This window comes from Macrotis lagotis, chromosome 8 (genome assembly GCF_037893015.1).
Source record: "Macrotis lagotis isolate mMagLag1 chromosome 8, bilby.v1.9.chrom.fasta, whole genome shotgun sequence".
Taxonomy (NCBI): Eukaryota; Metazoa; Chordata; class Mammalia; order Peramelemorphia; family Peramelidae; genus Macrotis; species Macrotis lagotis.
In genome coordinates this window covers 144,280,940-144,305,874 of record NC_133665.1, presented here as the reverse complement: position 1 = coordinate 144,305,874, position 24,935 = coordinate 144,280,940, and the positions used below count along the sequence as shown (strand labels likewise).

At 37.2% G+C, this 24,935-nt stretch overlaps 1 protein-coding gene across 7 annotated transcripts in view; it reads right to left on the bottom strand.

Annotated features, from left to right (window-relative positions):
* Positions 1-23,132, bottom strand: part of RAD18 (RAD18 E3 ubiquitin protein ligase) — a 99,199-nt gene extending 76,067 nt beyond the window's left edge. For 5 of the 7 annotated variants that reach the window (XM_074198658.1, XM_074198660.1, XM_074198659.1 and 2 more), the window contains exons 1-5: positions 22,966-23,111; positions 18,831-18,912; positions 11,687-11,748; positions 8,545-8,615; positions 3,694-4,040 (exon numbers count right to left, since the gene is read on the bottom strand). In XM_074198658.1, the coding sequence (XP_074054759.1) occupies positions 3,694-4,040; positions 8,545-8,615; positions 11,687-11,748; positions 18,831-18,912; positions 22,966-23,016 (613 nt within the window). In that variant the 5' untranslated portion in view covers positions 23,017-23,111. Of the gene's footprint in view, positions 1-3,693; positions 4,041-8,544; positions 8,616-11,686; positions 11,749-18,830; positions 18,913-20,082; positions 20,189-22,965 lie in introns of all 7 variants that reach the window. The other 2 variants (XM_074198664.1, XM_074198661.1) reach the window with 2 other exon arrangements.
* Between the last annotated feature and the right edge of the window lie 1,803 nt (positions 23,133-24,935).

Here is a 24,935-nt window from a genome sequence, read left to right as displayed (position 1 = left end):
GCTCAGACCTAAGCCTAGACAAGGAGGCCTGCAGAATGACACTGCTCCAGATCAGTGACTGAGAGTAACACTGATCAGGGGCAGGTGTCTAGCCTGAGCTGCCCCTGAGATCCTGGGTTAATACAATACTCAATATCCCAAGAAAGTAGCAGAGACTTGTGAGTTAACTGAAGCCAAAGTTGTCCAAAGAAAGTCTTTTTGTATCGCCAATCCTTAGCATAATGGGTGGTATAAAAAAGGCATTTAATTACTATTTATTAATAGTCTGAGAAAGACAGAACCTAGAAGATACCAGGTCAATCCAATCATTCTCTGCAGAAGTATGCAGAACCTGATCTAACATGAAGTGAGAAGTGAGGAAGTAGGCTGGAAAAGAATCCCACCATAAAAAAGCTATTTTGATAACAGGGACACTTAAGATATAAACCCAGAAGAAGAAAATGACTCCAAAACATCTACAAACAAAATCTCAAAAGAAAAATAGAGTTTGGTTCAACTAGAATTTCTGGAAGAACTGGAGTAAAACTTTTTAAAAGCTTTAAAACTGAGAGTAATGGAAAGAAAAACTAGAGAAGAAATGAGAGCAAGAGAGAAAGAACTGGAAAGGGAATCGTGAGCTTAGCATAAGAGACACAAACTTTACCACAGCAACAAACTCCCTAAAAATGCGACTGACGATTCCTTAAAACAACTCCAAATACTAATACAAAGTCAAAATACTGAAGAAAGTGTATCTCATAGTAAAAACAACTAAACTAGAAAACTGATTAAGAAGAGATAATTCTTGTTATCTCTTTTTTTCTTTTAATTTATACATTTTTAAGTTAGCTTTTTTTCAAGTTTTGACTACTTGAAATTTATGATCCAAGGAAGTGTCTAAATATCCTATTTCAAGTGAAAACTCCCAGGAACATCAGATTCACCAGAGATTCCAAGTCAAATTAAAAATATACTGTAATCAAAAAGAAAGAATTCAAGTACCAAATAGCCACAGTCAGAGTCAAGTATGATTTAGTGGTCATTAAAATAATGGAAAGAAGAGTTCAGAATACAGTATTCCAGGAGGTAAAAGACAGAGATTTGAAACCAAGAACAATTTACCCAGAAAAACTGAGTATAATCCTTTAAGGGGAAAAAACAGATTTTTAAAGGACCACCTCTTGATGAAAAGACCAGAGAGAGCTATGTGGAAACTCTGAAGTGCAGATGCAGAAGACAAGAGAGATATAAAAAGGAAAATAACATGAGCACTCAATCATAAGAAACCAAACAAGGATTCTGATAGGAGAAATGATACCCAATCTTCTAATAAATAGGAGATGATTTATCCCCTCAGAATTCAATCTAATCAGCGGTCAGAGAATGAGCCTAATGAAATAATGGTCTGGGAAATAAGTCTGTTATGTTCTAATGGTTTTAAAGGACAAATGGGAAAGAGAAGAATACACTCTGGAAAAAGGGCAGGAAAAGATTTAAGAAAGATGGGAAAATTGTCTCACATAATTGGAGTTCACAAATAAAAATGAAGAGAAAGGGATGAAGGGATGTTTTGAACCTCACTTTCATCTGAACTAGTCAAAGGAGAGAACACACACACACACAAACATAAAGAAATCTATTTCATAATTAGGAAACAAGAAGAAAAGGGGAGAAAGGAAAGGATGGGATAACATCAAGGATTGTTTAAAGAAACAAATTCCACAAAAAGATGTAAAAAAAATATATAACAGCTACTTTTTGTAAAGGCAAAGAAATGGAAATTAGGAGGTACCTATTAGTTTAGAAAAGTCTGAATAAGTTACATATGAATGTGACTGAACAGTATTTTGCTGTAAGAAATGATGAAAAGAATAGCTTGAGAAAAACTTGGGAAAACTTTTATGAACTGATGCAGAGTGAAGTGAGAACTAGGAGAAAATTTTTAACAATAACAATACTTATAAAAACAAACAAGTCTGAGAGACTTATTAACTGATCAATCAACCATGACTCCAGAGGATCCATGATGAAACATGCTACCCACCCTCCTAAATACAATAGAGGTGTTAAAATTCAGAGCTGAAGATCAAGGCTTTTTTTTTAAAACCAGTCAATGCTATGATTTGCTTGAATATACACGTTTGAAACTGGAGTCTTGGAGTTTTTTCGCCCCTTCTCAATGGGAGAAGTTAAGTGAGAGGGAAAGAAATCAGATTTTCTTCTTTAGAAAAAAATTAAATATTTATAAAAAGACAATTTGTGCTATTATTTGAGGGTAGGGACCAGGATTGTTTTTCTTTATATTCTTCAAAATACCTAACATAGCACATCTTAAAGCATTTACTTAACCCAGTGCCTGGCATGTAATAGGCCCTTAATAAATGTCAATTAATGAATGGAATGAATGAATGCAACAGAGAATAGATTATAACAAATTCATTAGTTAATGTCTTATAGACATAAGTAAAAGTTAATTGTTTGTTAAAAGGATACAGTCAATAAAAACATATAGTGGTCTTGTTAGACCATAGATGCAATTCAACTACTTTTTCAAATTTATCCACAAATTAAAATTACAAAAGATCTATAATTTTAATAGCATGAAAATTTTCTCTACTGACTTTCATTCCATATCTTGGTGGATGGTCCTTGTGAATTATTTAAAAAATTCAGCATTTGCTGAACTTTCCAATAACAAGATGCTCCTAATTTAGACAGGTTTAGCCTTGAGAAATAGAGCAAGTATGTCTCCATAGCTATACATGAAGCCTTCTCAAAGATGTATGACTTACTCTAAAATTTGTATTCCATTAGCATAGCTGATAAGAACTATATGTCACCTCCAAAGTGAGGTATCAGAGTAAGACTGAAATAGAAGCTTTTTTTAATAAACAAATTCAAAATTCAAACCAAATATTTAATGGAAAACTTGTATGTTCAATACTGTGTCCACAATGGTGAGTGGAGGGACTCATACCTCTTTCTATTCTACTTTAAATTTAGAAATGCCCATTTTATTTGGTGTTTGAAAAATTCAGAAAAACTTATTTTTTAAATAAAGAAAACCTACACAGATGAAAAAGTTAAATTGATAAGTATATATTCAGTCCCTTGAAATACAAAATAGATGGTCCATAAAATAAGTTCTGCAGGAGAACTAAGAAAAACTAAGAAAGGAGAAATCAATGTGAGAACAAACAGCTTTAATTTGGATTTGGGCAACAGGAATGCAATGAGCAAAGCCTAAGAGGTGGAAATAAGCATGGCACATTCAGAAAAATGTGAGGGGATAGACTTGAAAAGGAAATTTGTGCTAAGGAATAATGAGAGATGAAGTGAGAAAGAGCAGGCCAGACTGCAAAAGATTCAGAATGACAAGTCAAATAATGTGGTCTTTCTCATAGAGATGAGGCTTGTAAGCAAAATGACATAATGAAAGTAGTGTGTTAGGGAGATTACTCAAGGGATACTATACAAAAGAGAAGAAGGGGGAATATCAAGGCATAAAGGCTGGGACTTCAGTCTCAACTTCTAATCTCATTGTTAAAGACTGGTACAAACAAAAGTACTTTGTCTATCAAACTTCAAGGTGGTACTGTGTTGAAATCTAGTACATTTTTTTTCTCTTCTTTCACTTCAGAAATAGGACCTTATATGGCTCTTCTCTGGGATGAGTTTTTTATAAAGGAGAAATACAAGAAAATAGTTTCCTACCTTTAGAAACTTCCTTTAAAGCAGATGTGGAGGGTTTCTCAGGACCATTAAAAGAAGTGTATCCTTGATCTTCCCCTGCTTCACTTGATTCCCCCTTTATCTCTAAAGAATTGCGGGGCTTTTTCCCTGTATCGTCAATTTTGCCATCTTTGCCTCTCTTTGGCTTCTCTGGTGGTTTTATAGAAGAAGGACCTTCTTTTACCAAGTAAGAATCCATTTTATTTTCTTGCTTTATTGAAGAACTCATGTGCCCTTTAGGAACTTGGATTTTGCCAGAAATATTCCTTGAGCAGGAGGACAGAGGAGATATTGGTGGTGAATCGAGGGTGAACTGCAAAAGCTGATTCCTTGGAGGACAACAAACTTTTGATTAGGACAGCAAACAATGAATGTATTAAGTGGTCTAGATTATTTGTCTGATGCTCTCTCCACTAGTCACTGATATCTGTTTTAAAATCTTAAGTTTTATAATGACAACAAAAACAAACCTTCTGTGATTAAAAAAAATGGATCAGCTCTAGACATGGTCATGCTAGGAAGTGTTCTAATCATTCTGGAAAGCAATTTGCAATTATTTCAAGAAAGTGAATAAAACATCTATGAACCAAAGCTCTCACTGCTAGGCACATACCCCAATGGTTCTTATAAACATCAAATTTCAACAAGACACACTCAACTATTCATCATCCAAGAGCTGATTAGCTTTCCAGTGGCCTATCTTTTGGCTGTTGTGCTGCTAATTAGATTTTTATCTGTGGATTAAAAAATATTTTTTGGATGCTTGTTTCTGTGCTCTCATAACTCTCCATTTTTTTTTTTTTAGGTTTTTGCAAGGCAATGGGGTTAAGTGGCTTGCCCAAGGCCACACAGCTAGGTAATTATTAAATGTCTGAGACCAGATTTGAACCCAGGTACTCCTGACTCCAGGGCCGGTGTTTTATCCACTACACCACCTAGCCACCCCTAACTCTCCACTTTTAAAAGAATAAGGGTAATAAAATGAGATAATTCAAGTCAGCTGTTTGCTCCTAGTTAGTAAAGTAGGCAAAATATTGGTTAATTTAACAAATATTTATTACTTATTTACTAAGATGTTTTATTGACCCCTATGGAAGATAGGAAGATGAATGACAAATTCCTATTTTCAAGTCTATGAGGAAGAGATGTAAAATTTCTGGGTAATATCTGAAGTATTTAAAATTATTTGGAGGTATTTTGTATGTACTTCTATAAGTAAATGTTTATTTCTCCATTAGAACTTGGGACCTTGTTGACAGGAAATATTTCACACTTGTCTTCATACCCACATTGCTTAGAACAGCTCCTATCATACCAAAGGCCCTTAATAAATGCCTATTGGTTGATTGATTTGTGATTGTAAGGGAAGCCATTTGCCTGGTTGTGGGTGTGAATTTCACAGGGTTTCAACTTGACTGGGCATAAGGCCCGTATTTGGATATTTACCTGGTAATGGTTCTATAATCGAGTCGGAGGCAGCTAAAATTACACAACTTGCTTATATAATGATACTTATGGAAGTGGCAGATTTGGCATGATGGTGGCTTTGTTCTAGGCCCCTATAAATGTCCGGACAAGTGTATGGAAATGGGGCTGTGGAGGTAAAGGCATTAGGACTTGCTGTGAGTGGACTAGATATAGATAAGGAACTTGGGGGGACCGAAAAGCAAACTTGGATTGTGCAGATAGAGTTGTGTGTGGACTGACCCTGCAGCCTCTCGCCACCCAAGGCTGTACAATAAAAAGAGAAAAATATCTCTCTGAACAAAAAACCTGCAAAGCCAACAGGAGAGGAGAGGACCCTCCAGACCTCCTGCCTTACAATTAGTGGACCTGGCAGGATCTGTCTGAGGCCAAATTCTCCTGGACTTGCAAATGGCAACAATGCAAGGATGGGATTTGTTTGAAACATCCTGTTCTCATTGACTGAACTGGACTTATATTTGGCTTAGTCTTGGCAGGATTGGACTTTCAGTGATTTTCAGTCATCTATCTCTTCCTTGTCTCTCCTTAGGCAGCAAGAGGTACAATGAAAGTGTACCTGGTGTCAAGAAGCCCTGAGTTCAGACACTTACTGGTTGTGTGACCCTAGGCAAGTCACTTAACTTCAATCTAACTCAACTGCCTCATCTAGAAATACTACCTCCCTCTGTAGCACAACAATTCTCGTACACCTCCCAAATTAACTCACTATCCCACTTACTATAACTTCTTCATGCCTCCTCAAACCCCCCACCCCATTCCTCCTCCTTCCTTCCTTTCAACTGAGAACTTTGCATCTTATCCTACTAGAGGAAAAAAAAACAAATGAGGCCATGTCCCAAGAGCTCCCTCTTCTGTCGTCCTCTTCATTCCATATCACTCAGATACCTTTTGCTACCATCTCTGTCTCACATAAAGAGGTGTCCCTTCTCTTTGTCAAGGCACACCTCTCTAAAGGCACAAATGACCCCCATGCTCTCCTGGCTTCTCCAGCAGATTGGCCTTTCTATCATTCTCCCTCCCTTATTTTTACACTCTCCCTGACTGCTTCTCTACTATCTACAAATATGTCCATCTACCCCATCCTCAAAAAATTTTAATTTAATTTGTTTTGTACATCTTCACTAGCTATTTTTCCTATATCTCTTCCCCCATTAGTAGCTGAACATCTAGATAAAGCTGGCTACAGTCTACGCCTCCACTGTGCTATCTGGCTTCGGCTTCTGAACTCATCATTCACCGGAAACCACTCTCTGCAAAAGTTACTAATGATCTCTTAATTTGGCAGATCTAATGGCTTTTTCTCAATCTTCATTCTGATTTCTAATTCATTCTTCATTTTGATTTCTCTCCAGTCTTGTACACTGTGAAACACTCTCTCCCTGATATTCACTGTCTTCTCTCTAGATTTTTATGTCACTGCTCTCTCTCCTGGCCCTCCTCTATCTGTCTGACTTCTCAGTCTCCTTTGCTTGATTACATTATCCAGGTCACATCAACCAAAAAGGTGGGTCCCCAAGGTTCTGTTCTGGGTCGCCTTCTCTTCTCTCTCATACTCTTTATACTATTTCACTTGGTGTTCACATCAACTCCTATAGATTCAATTATCATCTCTCTACTAATGACTCTCAGATCTACATACCTGGACCTCTTTGACCTCCAGACTCACATTTCTAACTGCCTTAGTTATCTATTTCCTACAGATATCTTAAACTCAACATGTCCAAAATTGAGCTTATTATCACTCCTCCAAAATTATTTCCTAACTTCCCTATTATTATCATAGACACCACCATCCTTCCAGTCACCCAGGCTCCCAAATTAGGTATCATTCTCAACTTCTCACTCTTTGACCTGCCACATCCAATCAGTCATCATGTTCTGTCATTTCTACCTTCATAGCATTTCTCATCACCTCCTCTCTCTTCTGACACTGCCATCATCTTGGTGTAGGACCTCATCATCTCATCATCAACAACTTGCTGATTGGTCTCCCTGCTCCAGTCCATCTTACACTCAGCTATCAAAGTCTTCCTCCCAAAGCAGAGGTCTGGCCATTGCCACTCCCCCACTCAATAAACTCCAGTGACATTCTATGTCCTTCAGGATCAAATATGAAATCCTCCATTTGGCTCCAATGCCTACCTTGCACTTTTTCAGTTTTCCAGTATTTTTATGCCTTACTCATCCCTACATACTGTACAGTATAAGGAAAATGGCCTCTCAGTTTTTCTCACACAAAATGTCATATGACTGAAGCTTTCTCTGGCTGTCCCCAAAACCTGGAACATCCCCCCCCTCCTCCTCCTCTCTGCTTCTTGGCTTTCCAGGTTTCCTTCATGTTTCCCAAAATCCTAAAATTCCCAAAAAGAAGTCTCTTCCAATCCCTCTCAATACCAAGACCTGGAAGCTAGAAAAGACTGAGTGAACCCAGAAACAAAGGGATTCCCCTCTGAGGGCCACCTCACTACTAGAGAGACTTCTGAGCAGGAAGGAGCCTAGCCATGCAATGATGAATTCTTTGGTTTTGAGAATCTATAAAAATTAAAAATACAAAACGGCCCTCAGTCCTGTGGCAATTTCCTTTGTTTTTTACAGTGATAATGGAGGAATCACTGAAAAAAAAGGATAGAAATAAGCACCTCCATGCACCCCTGTGCTAAGTACTTTACAAATACTGTCTTATTTTATCCTTACAACAATCCTAGGAGGTTGGGAATATTATTACGCCTATTTTACAGTTGAGGAAACTGAGGCAAACAGAGGCTAAGTAACTTGTCAAGAGTCAAACAGCTGGTGAGTGTCTAGGATCAGATTTGAATTCTGGTCTTTCTGACTCTGGGTCCAGAGACCTTTCCATTGTGCCAGAATCATACAAATTCTGGACCATCTCTTATAAAACATTAACTATCTGAAGGAAATAATATACCAATATACCAAGAACAAATAAATGGTTGCAATAAGAGAAAAAAAAGATTGATTGGCCACTTCAAGATAAGTTAAACAAAAACTTACAGTGGGGGAAAAAAGTATGCAAGAATCTATACAAATAGTGAATTAAGTCCCTTTTAGCTGCTTCCATTAACATATTTCAAAAGATCTTGCAGATAACAAGGCAATAAAATCATTCAGATGGTCATGAACTAGGCTATAACCAGAGTGTCTTCTTGACTCCAGTGTTAGTACTTTAATAAGAATTATTTTTCAAAACAGGAGAGTTTCTGAAACATAGACTTATATATCAATCCCAGATATCCTAAATAAAAAGTGCATATATGGAGGATATATTCCAATGTGAATTGCTATAATGAATAAGAAAAAGAAGGGGAATCAAATAAAATTAGGCCATACCGTGCTGAACTAAAATTTTTTACCAGTTCATCTAATACTCGGTTATTTTTCAGGTCAGGCTCTGTGACTGTCTAGAAAAGAAAAACAACAGATGGAAAATGTTCAAATAGGCAATAATTAACCTGTCAGAATCTTGTTTTGACAAAATGCATGATACCCCTTCATCCTACTCCACTACCTCATCCCATTCCTGGAAGTTCAGGAAGGGTTCAAAAATAAATTTCATATAACCTATAGCACTATATGCCTTTCAAAACAGTGAATTAGGTTTGATGAAAGACCTCTAAACATTTGATAAAAAAACATTAGTGATCTGTATTGACTATAAACAAAGTCTATAATGTAAGACTTCTTCAAATCCTCCAATCCTCCAGTTCAACTGGCTTCCACATGCTTCCACAGAGAGGTAACAAACAAGTTGACTAAGAGGAGTAGCAATTAAGAGATACCATCTTTTGAGCAATGATCTCATGAAAAAAATAAATGTAGCAGTTTTTGTTTTGTTCTTTTTTGCCCTTTTCAGGAAATAGTATTTTATTTATTTATTTTTCCAATTATATGCAATGATAGTTTTCAACAATCACTTTTTTGCAAGGCTTTGAGGTTTACATTTTTCACCCTCCCTTCCTTCCACCCCCCCCACCAAAAGAAAGCAATCTAATAAAGGCCATATATGTATAAACATGCTAAACATAAAGCACTTTAATCATGTTGTAAAGAATAATCAAAATTAAAATGGATAAAACATTACAGAGAAAAAAATACCTAAGACAGCTTATAAAAATTGATGATAATAAGCTTTGGTCTACAGTTAAACTCCACAGTTCCTTCCCTGGATATGGACAGTATTTTCCATCACAAGTCTTTGCATAAGGTTTTCTTAGTTCTGTTCACTTCACTCAAGCCTCAGGTCATGCAAGTCTTTCCAGGCAATTCTGATCCCTCACTGACTTCTTATAGAATTAACATTGTATTCCAACACAATTGTATACCACAATTTGTCAACCATTCCCGAATTGATAGGCATACCCTCAATTTCCAGTTCTTTGCCTCATGAAAAGAGCTGCTGAGTATTTTTGTAATGTGAATTTTCCTTTTTTATCCCTCTGGGAATCAGACCCAGTAGTGGGATTGCTGGATTAAAGGGTCTGCACAGTTTTATTGCCCTTTGGCCATATAAATGTAGCAGTTCTAAGAATAGTCTCCTATAAATCTATTTTTTTGTTGTTGTTGTTTAAAACTAGTTTAATGGAATATTTTATAATAAATCAGCTTTAAACAGTATAACATATCATTATATGATAATATGATATGCACAAATATGATCAGTCTGTGAGCAGTAGGATCTGAGTCCCCTAGGATGGATTGGCAATGGGAAAGAGTCACTTTTCTGAGAAAGGAAAAAAAATGAGTCTAGAGTTGAAAGGGACCATTTGGTCCAATCCCCTTGTTTTACAGTTGAGTTGCACAAATTCACAAAGCAAGGGGCAGATCAGAGATTCAAATTCAGGTCCTCTTATTAGAAATCCAGGACCCTGTCTACTATCACACACTGGCTCCCAAGTAGGATCAGTACAATTTAGAGAGCACCAAGAAAAAAAATGTAGCATTTTTTCATATATTAAAGGAGTCTAGTCTTATGATAATCTTTTTGTTGTTTTTGTTTTTTGTTTTTAGATTTTCGCAAGGCAAATGGGGTTAAGTGGCTTGCCCAAGGCCACACAGCTAGGTAATTATTTTAAGTGTCTGAGACCAGATTTGAACCCAGATACTCCTGACTCCAGGGCCAGTGCTTTATCCACTGCGCCACCTAGCTGCCCCTCTTATGATAATCTTAAGAAGTAAGTTAAGTACTATCATCTTTACTTCAAAGATGTAAAACTCAAAACAGGAAGTTGAATAACCTGTCAAAAGTATTAATACTTCATTATTTACATAACACTTCAAAGTTTTGAAAAGCCCTTTCCAGATGCTTCCAGCTACTCCTCAAACGAACACGTTTTGTTATCTCTCTGTGAAAACATGTATAAACCTGATGAACTGGAAGATTTGAAAAAATCCTGCCCATAATAGGATTTTACTGAGGCTCAAAGAAGTTAAAAGGCTCACAATGAAGTCAAACATTAAGTGGATGAAGTAAAAATGGCTCATTTTTTTGGAAGAAAAACAAGAAATCCAAACTTTTTCAAATAGCCCTCTTTTCATCAGACTACTTAATCTTTTTCTTCCTTTCTTTTTTTCCTTTTCTCCCTTTTCTCTCCCTTTCTTGATTCATCCCTTCTCTCTGCACCTATTTCTCTTACTTCCAGGGTTGGGGAACTAACAAAGCTATGTTCCAGAGTTCCTTCTGAGAAGAAGTGTTTGACTTGAGAAAGGGAGGTGCTAGATGAATGAGATTCATTCTCATGGACCCAAGTCAACCCCTCCTGGTTTTCTATGTCATCAGAACCTAGCATCACTGCATAGGCAATGATGTTTTTTGCCCTTCATTCTTGAAGAAGACCATAATAACAGGGAGATGATGCCATAACAAGCACATGAACTGGATTGGGGGAGGGGGTGCTATGCTAAGTCCCCAGGCTCATTTTCTCCTCTGGAACCATCTGGTTCCAGTGGCCAGATTTGAATCAGGACAACTGGAGATGACCCTGGATGGGATGCAATCAGGGTTAAATGACTTGCCCAAGGTCACACAGCTAGTAAGAATCAAGTGTCTGAGACTGGATTTGAACTCCCACCCTCCTGACTCCAACGCCCAGAACTCCTTCCACCAGCACCACCTAGTATCACTGCATAGACAATGAGACTATGTGCAAATGTACCATCACACTGTCTACAGAATTCAGTAATCAAAGATAAGGAGGTCTGAGAACATGATAGTGAAGGGAGTTTAACTCTCCTGTCCTTAAGATTTTTATTTCCCAATTCTGGCTTAAGTGTTAAGAAATGTCAACATAAAAGTACCATCCGAATGTAACACAATCAGGTATTTCCAGAAGCTTCTAAAAGTATTTTCCACACTATTCCACTAAAATGTCTTCAATGTAGCTTCAAACACGAAACTCCTGTGTAACTCTTATGAATTTGAAAAAGGTTAATACTTATGATAAAAAAAATATTAAGTTTTTCACATAAAACTCACCACACAACAGGTTGGACACTGTGTTTTGTAAGACAAAAATTTTCTTATACAAAGAGAACAGTCTGAAAAAAATTAAAATGACAATCAGTCCATTAGCATGTATTTACAATAAAAATTTGACTTCTAACAGAACTGCAATCAATCCATCAGCAAACATCTATGAACTCTACTTTCTATGTGCCACTGTGCTAGGGTGACAGGGATACAAACATAATAAATTAAACAAGCTCTACTGAGGAAGAGCTTAAATTTTAATGGGGAGACCAGAAGGACACATGGGTGTATATAAATATAAACAGTATAAATGCAAACACAAAGTTGTTATATGGTCCTAGTAGAAAATGAAAAAGATATCTCTGACAAGGAAGAAACCCAATATTATAATCCCAAATTTATAGATAAAGTAGAATTTAATGGCCTTAATGCTATAGCTAAAATAACTAGGCCACCAATTTAAACCCCTAACAATAGTCAAGATTAACTGCCAACATGTTAATTAATGCTAGAAAGATTCCAGAAGACACTACTTTTAGAATATATGAAAATAATAGCTGTTTTAGCAATTTATATTTGTTTGTATCTCTGTGAGCTGCAACAGCTTCATTTTATCTTAAATACTCAAAGTTACTAATTTGTTCAAGTTTAACACTATAAATGTATCTTTCCTTTTCCTCATATAAGTACTCTTTTCTTGTACAATTTTAATGTAATACATGGAGTCATATATAATTTAGATTTAGCAGAGTGAAGAATTCACAGTGGTCAATAATCTTCCTAGGGGCAGCTAGGTGGCACAGTGGATAGAGCACTGGCCCTGGAGTCAGGAGTACCTGAGTTCAAATCCGACTGCAGACACTTACTAAGTGCCTAGCTGTGCAGCCTTGCGCAAGTCACTTAACCCCGTTGCCTTGCAAAAAGCAATCTTTCTAACAATTTCTTGAAATATTAATAAATGTGTCTTTAATAGATCACAATCCTAAAACACAGCATGGAGAAACTATGTCTGGTTTTGTTTGGTTAACTACAAAGTTCACTAACATGTATAAGGAACAATTCTAGCATCTCATTAGCAACAAGAAGCTCCCAGGAATCAACACTTAGACAAAGGATTGCCAAAGGTAGAACAAAAAGCAGATGTTATATAGGAAACAGTATTGTGAATGAGTGACTGTTTAATATCAGGTTGGCTTCTTTATTCAATGCAATTCTAACAATTAATAAGCTACTACCATATATTTTTTTTGCAAGGCAACGGGGTTAAGTGGCTTGCCCAAGGCTACACAGCTAGGCACTTATTAAGTGTCTGAAGCCGGATTTGAACTCAGGTACTCCTGACTCCAGGGCCAGTGCTCTATCCACTGCGCCTCCTAGACACCTCAGGAATTAACAATATTGAAGGAGGATAAAACTTGGACAAAAATAATTATAAGTTAGAATATCTGTGGAATATGGGATGATCAAACAGGGAAGAATGACAAACTCATGATGGAAGGAACCACTTCTAGCTAAGTTCAAAACTTCAGAACTTTTATGTAGCCCAGTAATTCTTAATTTGGGACCCAAAGACCACCATCACAACCCTCCCCCCAGTTACCTTGAGAGTCTATAAATGTGGATGGGAAAAAAATTTTCATCTTTATTTTCACTAAATTCTAACTGAAATTATACTTTCCTCAAATATGAATTTTTGAAAATCATTATTCTAAGAAGGGGTTCAGGAGCTTAACCAAACTATCAAAAATAGTAAACTTTGATCTAGTGCAACTGCCTCCCTTTATATATCCTGTATGAAGAATCTGCAACCCCAGAGGCTGAGTGATTTGCATTAGGTCATACTAAACATAAGTGAGTGGAAGTTGTGGAAGAGTAGAAGTTGAAAAAGTGGGGATTGAATTTAGACCATCTAAAAGGAAAGTCAGTGTTCCTTCCATTGTACCACACTGGGAACATTTCAGAAAAGTAGCACCACCTAGCCCTTGAAGAAAAAGAAAAATGTCAGTAGCTAGCCATACAGAGTGTGTCTGCATCAGGCATTAGGGAGTGTTTCTCCTCTCTTCCTCGATTCAATAGTCCCTACAACCCAGAGTTACAGGGAGGATTAAATGAAATAATATTCATAGTGTACTCTGCAAGTCTTCAAAAGTGCATAGAAATACTATTGTGGTTGTTGTTGTTGTCATAATCATTATTGCTAACTGTCCCCTATATTGGAAGGAAACTAATTCAAAAAAGAATTAGTTAATCCAGTATTCAATAAATCCAAGAACATCAATTATGTGAATTCCCTATTAATCAATAACTGCTAAGAAATTGAAAAGCAATTTAGCAAAAATTAAACTATATATCAAAATGAACTCAAAATGGATATAATGACAGGAAATAGACTTGATATTTCTTTAGTTTAAGGAATTCTCAGATAGGGCAATTCCATCTATCATTGTAGGTGAATGTGCTACACATACTCTTCTTTAGATGTGGAAAGAATCCTAGTGGTTATGGAGCCCAAAGAGTTTTGAATTTGGGGTTCATAGACCACCACCACCCTTCACTGTTATGCATGGTCTAAACACTGAGAGCCCAAGTGATTTGCCCAGAATCCCAGTCAGTATGTGTCAGAAACAGAACTTGAACCCAAGTTTCCTGACTCTAGGGAAGCTAGGCAGCACAATGGATAGAGTGCCAGGCCTAAAGTCAGGAAGAGTTTAAATCTGGCCTCAGATACTTACTAGTTATGTGACTCTAGACAAGACACTCAACCCTGATTGCCTCGGTTTCCTCATTTGTAAAATGAGTTGAAGGAAACCACTCCAGTATCTGTGCCAAGAAAACCCCAAATGGGGTCACAAAGTCAGACACAACTGAACAACAATTCCTGACTCTTGAATAATAAAGGCTATATCATATAAAAATTAGAAGAGAATTAGATCAGCTCTAATTTAACCAAACAAGTTTAACTTTTCTCTTCTTGAACACTGTTGTCACCCTAGTCAAGCTCTCATCACCTCATACTGGACCACTGCACTAGCCTGCTGACGAGTTACTGCCTGCCCCAAGTCTCTTCCCCACACCATCAATCCTCCATTCAGCTGTCCAATTGATCTTTTTAAACTGTGGGACTAACCATATTACATGCACAACCAATAAACTTCAGTGGTTCCTTATCATTTCCAGGATCCAATACAAAATCCTTGGCTTTTTAAAAGTCCTTTATAACCTGGTTCCTTCCTACCTTTCCAATCTTTTTATACCTTACTCCCCCTCCCCATACTCTGAGATTCAGCAGTACCGGCCTCTACCTCCTCCTTATTCAGAGCACTCTACTTAACAGACCCCAGACATTTTCAGCAGCTTTCCCTCATTCCTGAAATGTTCTCCCTCCTCTCTCTGACTACTGGCTTCCCTGGCTTCCTTCAAATCTCAGCTAAAGTCTTTACCCATTCTTCCTGCCTGCTTCCCTCCTCTCCCCCTCAGCTTTCCCTCTGAGATCACTCCCAAGTTCTCTTGTTTACATCCTGCAGGTACACAGTGGTTTCCATGTTGTCTCTCTCATTGGATTGCTAGCTTTCTGAGAGCAGGAGTTGTTTTTACCTTTCATTGTATCTGAGTACTGAGAAGTGTGCCAAGCATATTATAAGCATTTAATAAATGTTCTTGACTTGACTAGTGATAAAGGTAATCATAAAAAATAAAACATACATGAACCATAAAAGCATTTTGCATGAACAAAATCAATGCACCTGAAGGGCATTCTCATTTTGGTGGAAGGGGTTAATCCCTTTTCAACAACTGTCCCTGATATCAGTCTAAGACATACCCATAGGCATTTAGAACTCAAACATGACCAAGTGTTACTCCCAAAGAATGAAAGGTCAGCCAGTCAATCAGCAGGCATTAAGGCTTACAGCATGCCAGGAACAAAGGACTCAAAGAATAAGAAATGCAAACAACATATGGAAGACAGGGAAACTAAAGTACAGAAAGGTGAAAGGAGTTCATCAAAGCCATATCAGATTAGGGTAAAAACAAGAATATGGGACTGTAAAAAGGAAATGCAAATCAAAGTAACTCTGAGGTTTCACTTCACAACCAGAAAACTGGTAAATATGAATGAAGAGAGAAACAGTAATGTTGGAAGCAATGTGGAAAGATGGGCTCACTAATAAACTGTTGGTGCAGTCATGAACTGGTCCAACTATTGTGGAGATTAGTTCTAACCCCAGGCAGGTTAGGTGAGAGAAAGGTCCCAAATACCCCCAAATATTCACAGCAGCAGCATGCGTTGTAGCAAATCACTGGAAAGAAACTAGATCCCTCACCTGAAAGAAACGGCTATTCAAATTGTGGTCCTTGGCTAACGAAATGTTAAAAAACTCTAAATGTGAAGAACTCGAGAAGCGTGCAAAGAAAATGCAAATGAAATATTCAGTGAAATAAGCAGATGCAGGAAAACAATCTACAACTGAACTCCAACAATGTAAATGGAAAGAATATAATATATATTTAATAATATGATTATAATATAAATAAATAAAGCTTGTATTATACAAGCTACACAGCATTTTTTATTCTTCTGCAGATCCAGTGCAATATTTTCTAATTCCCAGACGCTAAGGTCAATGTTCTATCCACCTTAGGAAAGAGACTTGGGATCTGTAACATTTTAAAAAATATTTTGATAACTATATTTCTTTAATAATCTAATTTCTCCAAATCATATGTATTTTAAGTATTTAAAAATATTAATTTGAGAAGTTCATAAGAATCATCAGACTATCAAAGGGCCTCAGGACATAGAAAAACATGAAGAACCCCTGCTGTAATTATGAAGAAATTAAACCTATGGCTTAATTTTAGCTTTATCAGATTACTGCCAAATATAGATTGATAGATTGATGAGATAAAGTGCAGAGTAGATTCAGCAGCTATCCTATTCAAAGTGGTTCTTGGCATATTTGATAAGGCAATTGAATTCATCTGAATGGAGGGTTCATTCACTCTTTTTTCCCCAGAGTGTTGTTACCTTGTGACTTTGACTTTCTCCCCACTAAGACATAAGTATCAAATGCACAGGAAATAAAAAGCCCCAGAATTATAAAATAAAAACGAATTTGAGTTGTGGTTAGAAAAACTGACTTGGGTCCCACTGAATTACTTATGAGCATATCAAACATAATCCTCTCTCAGCCTCATTTTCCTCAACTATAAAACAAGAAATATATAATTAGATGATTAAAGTGACTTTCAACTTTTATATTCTGTGATTTTATGAAGATCAAAAGGGACCAACATTCTCTAAAGTTCTGACATAAATGTCTAAATTCTAAGGTGTTTCTTCAAATAATCCAAAACCTTTAGACTCAGTTCCATGGAAAAGCTTTATTTCAGGAATAACCATAAAGCTTTAAAACATAGGGAAAATTATGATTCTTGGGTAGGAAAATACTAATGATGTTGAGAACTAATAAAGCTTTCAAATGGGGGCGGCTAGGTGGCGCAGTGGATAAAGCACGGGCCCTGGAGTCATTATTGTACTATAAATACAGTTTTTGCATTTCATGGGATTTTATGTGGGGAAAATCAACATAGCATAAATACTATCTAATTGCATGAGTCTGAATCAATATTTTACAATCAAATGAATTGTAAATGCAGTACTTACTATTCATATTCAAAGCAAATGAAGTAGAGCAAAAGAAAAACAAAAAAAAAAAAGAGTAAAATAGAAAAGTAGGACATTCCAGAAAAGTTCAGAGAGTGTTAATAAATGGATAGGCCCTTAGGTCACTGATTCCAGTTCATCCAGGGCAATGCTAACTAAACATCCAAAAAATGTTATATGAAACAACTAAATCATTTCACCCCAAGTCACTAAGGCACTTATGTCATTAAAGCAACACTAAAAAACAAAGCAACTTTAAAAATTGAGGAAAACTATGATCGTATTTTATTATTAAAAAAAAATGATCTATTGAAGGTCCAGAATTTCAGAGGGTAGAATCAAAAGGGTAATAAAATAAACTATTACTTTTGAATATCTGAACAATTGTGGAAATTAAAGACTCTATTATTCCTCTTGGATAATTACATTAAGACAATATGGATTGGCTGGAAGGGATGGCAAGGCATGACAAAAAAAAGAAGAAATAAGGTAACGTGGTTACCTTCTTTACTAATGAGAGATACTAGAGAGAGATATACATAGCCAACTTTTAATTATTCATTATAATTGAAGGGGAAATGGCATGGCAACTGAAATCCAAAAACAATTCCCAAACCTCACAATTTTCATTAATTCAAACACTATCTTCTACAAACATTTCATCAAAGTTGTACTTAGAAGCAATCCAATTTCTGGTATAAATTTTCTATGTTCCTTCACCTAACATAAGAAGATGGAAAAGATCTCTAAATGATACAAAAACTGAATAATTAGCACCTAAAAATTGGGACAATGACTAGCAACTTCATTCTAAATATTTTAAGTTTTTGTATAAAGAATTTTTAAACATTTAGCATTCCACAATTTCTATCAATTTGGGAGGGGGATGAACAAAAAGACTCAACTCAATTCAGAATCAGTGATCATTGAAGTGCAAAAATAATTAAAATTGATATTCAATGTCTGGAATTATCTCATTGAAAAAAATTATGCAAATTTATCTTAAGTTTAAAAAATTTTCAAGCCCTGTAATTCTAATTCAAGAATTAATTAGGGGTGGCTAGGTGGCACAGTGGACAGAGCACCGGCCCTGGAGTCAGGAGTACCTGAGTTCTGGACTCAGACACTTAATAATTACTCAGCTGTGTGGCCTTGGGCAAGCCACTTAACCCCATTGCCTTGTAAAATCTAAAAAAAAAAAAAAAAAAAAAAAAGAATTACCTAAACTAGTTAGTAAATTTTGTCTTCTAATTTTATATACCTCTTTTTTCTGTTGATTTTAATGTTAGCTCTGTTCTAAGAATTTGACAACAACATATACCTTGTGGTGTGATCAAAATTTCAAAACAAAGAAATTATGAAGGGATGAAAAGACAAAACAAGAACATTATGAAATCCATTAAACAGAAGCCATATACCCATATCACTTTATGTAGAGAAGAGTATATCTCATACACACTAAAAAGAGGGCATTCTCATACTTACAGTTATGTGAACACTGAGGAATGATCATTGCAATGTTGAAATAATCAAAGCAAATCCCACATCTCAGCAAATCATCTACTGCCTGAAATATAAAAATTCATCAAAGTTTCTAAATTAGTTAGGAAATAAACATGATCATTAATATTAATCAACAGATCTTCATAAAATGAAACTGTTCACTCTCCACTAAACATTCCTTCTCAATCCACCAGGAAGCAATACTTTTGGTCTTCTCTGTGGTCTGGCCTATTACATGATGCATCCAGCTCATCAGCCCTAACATGGCTCTTCTGCTCCTCTGCTCTGACAATTCAGACTGAATCATCAAAGAAAGTGATCATAAAAATGATATGCCACAAGAGATCATCTAGCTCAAAAACTTCATTTTATAGAAGATTACAAATGAACTTTGGGAGACAAGAGACATGAGTGTGAATTCCATTTCTCATATTAGCCACATGACCAAGGGTAAGTCAATGAACTATCTAAGTTTCAATTTCTTCATCAGAAAATGGGTCAAAGCCAGCCATAGTACCTACTTCACAGTGTATTATAAAAATGAGATGTGATCATGGGTGTGAAACACTCCACAAATATTTTATTAAATGATTTGCCTCATTTGTCATAGCAATGGGACATAAACCAGGTCTATTAACTTGAAATCCATTACTATTTCCATTGCACAACACTAAAAAACAGAGCTTGTATACTGAAGAAAGCCTGGGGTCAGTGAGAGTCAAAAGGTTGGCTGTCAGATTAGCTAGAGGAACAATGAGGCCAGGAAGGATTGTCCAAGGAAACATAATCCTTGCTAAACTCAAGGAATCCAAAAAAGTAACATAGGTTGAAAACATAGGTTTCAAAATCTAATATAGTGGGAAGGGGAAGGAAAGAAACGAGCATTTCCAAATCACCCACTGTGCTTCTTGAGACCAGGGATTGCCTTTATTTTTGAGCGTATTTATGTTTCCAGGGCTTAGCAGTGCCTAAATTCATGAATTTATATAATTTTATATATAATTTATATATACTGAATTATGAATTATGAATCATGAATTAGCAATTACTAAATGCTTTTCTCATTCTTTGTGATGTGAATAGAGAAGGCAGCCCAGGGAGACTGTATCAAACTTAACTTAGAGAAGGACTTAACTCTGAATTCAATTTTTGTCACTTTTAAGGTTGTGCTGGTACTGGCCCTGGTGCCAGGGGGACCTGAATTCAAATGTGTCCTCAGACACTTGTCACTTACTGTAGGATCCTGGGTAAGTCACTTAACCCCAACTATTTCACCAAAAATAAACTGCTGAGCTGCCTTAGGCAAGCTGATCTACTAATATAAACTTTGGTGTCCTCATCTGCAAAATAAAGAAAATATTTCAAACGTCTCTCAAGGTTACTGGAAATCAGGAAGCACTTAGTTATAAAACTAAAAGTCTCATAGGATGTGAGCTATTATTGTTGCTGCTAAAGCTTAGATTGCCTAACAATTATCTAATCCAAAGCACTTTGTACCAGACTATTTCCTTTTTGGAAGGGTTCAGAGTATATTGGAAAATGATCTTCATCTCCATCAATGATACTTTTCAGAGGGGTTCCAGAAGCTGCTTCACCAGGTCTGCCCCAGAGTGTGTCATTAGCATAGGCTGTCACAGAGAGCCAAAAGTGACTTCACTAGAGCAGAAACTCCTAGCGAGAAAACTCCCCTAACCAAGGTGTAGCAGACCTGTTCAACAATGTATAACTTAAGAGAGTTGTCTGAGACACACCAGAGTTACAGGATTAGCAGGGGGTCACCTAAACAGTGTCAGAAGCAAGACTTGAACCTAGGAGAACACTGATGATTAAAAAAGTAAACTGTCCATCATTGAAATCAATGTGCAATTTCTCAAACAAAATCAGCCTACTCTCTTCTTCTTTAATTTTGGGACCAGGTCATTGTCCATGTTTAATATTTACCCATGATATGTGACCCCATTACATATACATTGATGACCCAGCTCCATAGGTACGCCCATTTGAATGTGTATTTTTGTTCTTTCTATGTGGAATACAATTCTGATCACTAGCATAATTATGGATCTCGATGAGGAGGCAGGAATTCTAATATTTGAAGAAATGAGATTCAGCACAAGGTGGTCATTCAGGAACATTTCTAAGGTATTACTAATCCATCTAATCTTTTACACTTGGCCAACACTTTTGGCAAGCATCATCCTCCAGTTTTCTGTCTTGCTTGGTATAGGGTGACAAAAAAAAATTACCTTTATTGTTGCGCCTTTTGTATAATTTTGACAAGTATATAAGACATACTTTATAGAAAGAGAGCCTTTAAGGTTGTATTTTGTTCCAAGAACTCAAATGATTTTTTTCTAACAAACACTATAGCACTTTGTAACCTCTAAACGCATTGCAACTACTAAGATATAGTCTGTTGTGGTAAACTGCCAGTAAAAACCTGTTTTCTTCTCAGAATTTGTTTTTATGAATGTAGGTCCTTTTCATTAAAATACTGGAGAAATGAGAAGCCACTTAACCCTAAGGTCTTCTGTCAGATTTACAGTGACAATAATAACACCCACAAATATTTTCCATTATGATGACATCCTCTACTTTTGAAGTTAATTCCAAAGTCAGTTACAATATAAACAATGTTAAATATGTATTCTATATCATTAATTTAGGGACATTTTGATATAATAATGTAAAAAAGTAAATGTCAATATAGGAATATGCATTTAATATACAAACTATAAACCAATACATAAGTATATGATTATATAATGTACAAATATGCAATTATATATTTATTTTTTTCTTATTTTCTTTTTTCTAAGCTTTTGCAAGGCAATGGAGTTAAGTGGCTTGCCCAAGGCCACACAGCCAGGTAATTATTAAGTGTCTGAGACCGGATTTGAACCCAGGTCCTCCTGACTCCAGGGCTGGTGTTTTATCCACTGTGCCACCTAGCCGCCCTATATATTTGATCTGTAATACAATTATATATATATATGCAATATTCCATAAATAATGTACCAACAATCTGCATGAAACTACAATATTCTATTATAGTTCCCCATTAATAGCATTTGCTAATATTTATAATGCCCTTTACAATTATTCCATTTTATCCATCTATATTCTACAAATTCATATAAAACTGTGTATTACAATATTCTATTACAGTTCCATTAATAGCATTTGCTGAAATTCATATAAAACTGTGTATTACAATATTCTATTATAGTTCCCCATTAATAGCATTTGCTAATATTTATAATGGCCTTTACAATTATTCCATTTTATCCATCTATATTCTACAAATTCATATAAAACTGTGTATTACAATATTCTATTATAGTTCCCCATTAATAGCATTTGCTAATATTTATAATGCCCTTTACAATTATTCCATTTTACCCATCTATATTCTATAAATTCATATAAAATTGTGTATACACATATAACTAAGCTATATACAAATTCTAGCTGCGTATGTATATGTGTTTGCACGCCTATGTGTGTATAATTTAAGTGGGGGAGAAAGGAACAATTTATTAAACAGCTACCACTGTACTTAGAACTTCACAAATATATTTGTTTATATATTTAAACATTAAGAAAATATCTATATCTTGCTATAACTTATATAACGTCTAACATACAAATGGTAATAGGTGCATAGATGGAATGTAAAGGCATTCCATTCTGTGACACAGAGACACAGACACACACACATACACACACGCGCGCGCGCGCAGACACAGACACGCGCACACGCGCACACGCGCGCTCCCGCTGGGCCTCTGTCCAGCACCGCGGACAGGGCTTGGCCGGGTCAGCGGCCGGGCCACGGCACGGACACGGCCCCGGCGGGCTCCGAGGGCCCGGGCGGTGCGGACGGCGAGGCCGGCAGCGAGCCGGGGGCGCCGGGGGCGGGATCCAGCTCCGCACTCGCATCCTATCCAGGGCGGGGCGGCCTTCGGCGGGGCTAGGGCGGGGCCGGGGCCGGGGCCGCCCCTCCCCCGCGGCCTCCCCGCCTCCTCCCGCTCCCAGAGGCGGCCGCGGCGCGGCCCGGGCTCCCTCCGGGGCCGGGCGGCTTCTCGGCCTCCGCGGGCCCTCCGGCCAGACTCACTTTCATCTCGATCAGACGCGATGGCCACCGATCCCCGTCCGGCTGCGCCATGGCGGGCCCGGGGCTCCAGACACTGGTCGAGTCCCGGCCAACGGTGACCGTTTTTCTCCCGCCAGTCGAAATTACCCGCCCTCGCCTTGCGTCACTACCGCCCGTGGTCCCGTGACTCATCCGGGCGCAGGGCTTGCTGGGAATTGTAGTCCTCGGCCAGCCTCCGCAGGTTCCCTCATCAGACTTTCTAGGGGGAAAAAAGGGATAGCCAGAGTGAGGGCCAAGAGTGTTGAGGTCCCCCCTCGCTCATGACCGAAAAGTGGGGTCATAGATGAACTGGATGGGATTCTCCCTAATTGATGACGTCATAAACAATTCCTTACTAATAATCTGCATGTCTCCTTTCATATTCAATGAGCTCCCCATTAAGCATAGTATTGTGTGAGATGGTCTCTCCTGGAGTTTCCTCATGAAACCCTTTCTCACGTAGTTTCTGAGTTTGGCCTTGGGAAGTAGACTTCCAGAGATTTCATGTTGTCTACAGTTACCTTGAAATGGAATTTCTTAGGGGCTGCTAGGTGGCCAGTGGATAGATCACCGGAGTCAGGAGGACCTGAGGTCAAATCCACCCTCAGACACTTAATAATTACCCAGCGGCGTGGCCTTGGGCAAGCCACCTAACCCCATTGCCCTGAAAATAAGAGGAAAAAAAAACTAAAATGGACTTTCTCTCTCTCTCTTTCCCTTGAATTTTGTTGTTCATATATGAAAACATTCTTATGCACAGGTGGTGAGAATGATCTTCAGTGAAACTTCCTCATGAATACATTATTTTATCCCTTGTCAGTGCTGGGAGAGAAAACACTGTCAGGTTTCCAGCTACTTGGAAATGTTGTGATTTTAAGAAGAATTAAGTCGATTCTTTTTTCTGATTGGACATCTCCAAAGAAAGCTGCATAATGAGGTTTTGTAGAAAAATCACTTTTAATAGAGTCAAAGGAAATGCATAATGAGGTTTTGTAGAAAAGCACTCTTATTGGGATATAAATTAAGCTATGAATATGATAATAAGAAATGGAAAACTGAAACTTTCCAATGGGATAAAGGTTAGTTATGAATAGTTAGGATAATGAAGATTGAATTTGCTTTGCACTGGCTGGGTAACAGTAGTAAAAAGATTGTGAGCTTGTCTCATATCACCAGTGGGATAAGACAGAATTTAGAAGGATTATTAATAACCATAAAAATGACCTGCATGTTTTTATTTTTGACACACTCCCTGGCAATGGGACGTGTCCTTTCCTTCAGAAAATAAAGACCTTTCCTGCTCCCTGACTCAGATTCCAAACTCTTGATTTCTCTTTATTTCACACAGTAATAGCTAGTGTCTGTATACCACTTTAAGGTATGCAAAGCTCTTTACAATTATTATTTCCTTTTATCCCCACAACAACCCTCAGAGGCAGGTGCTATTATTATCCAGTTTTATTGATAAGGGAACTGAGGCAAACAAGTTAAGTCCCTTGCCTTGATTCCCATTAGTAAGTGTTTGAGGCAAAATTGAATTCCAGATTTTTTCATTTCAAACCAGCACTCCAACCACTGGGCTACCTATTACTTCCTAATATAATAAAAGCCCTTCACAGTTTGACTTACCTGACTCTCCAGACTCATTATACATTAGTCCCCTAGATAACTCAGTAAAATTGGTCTCTCTGTTCCCCATTCTAGGTACTCTATATGGCATCATTTCAGGGTCATCCTTGCTACCTCTACCTCTCTTACTCCTCCAGGATTCATTCAAGTATCACCTTTGTCTTGAAGTTTTCCTTTCTCTCTCTCTCTCTCTCTCTCTCTCTCTCTCTCTCTCTCTCTCTCTCTCTCTCTCTCTCTCTCTCTCCCCACCTCTCTCTCCTCTCTCTCTCCCTTTCTCTCTCTTCCTTCCTTCCTTCCTTCCTTCCTTCCTTCCTTCCCTCCTT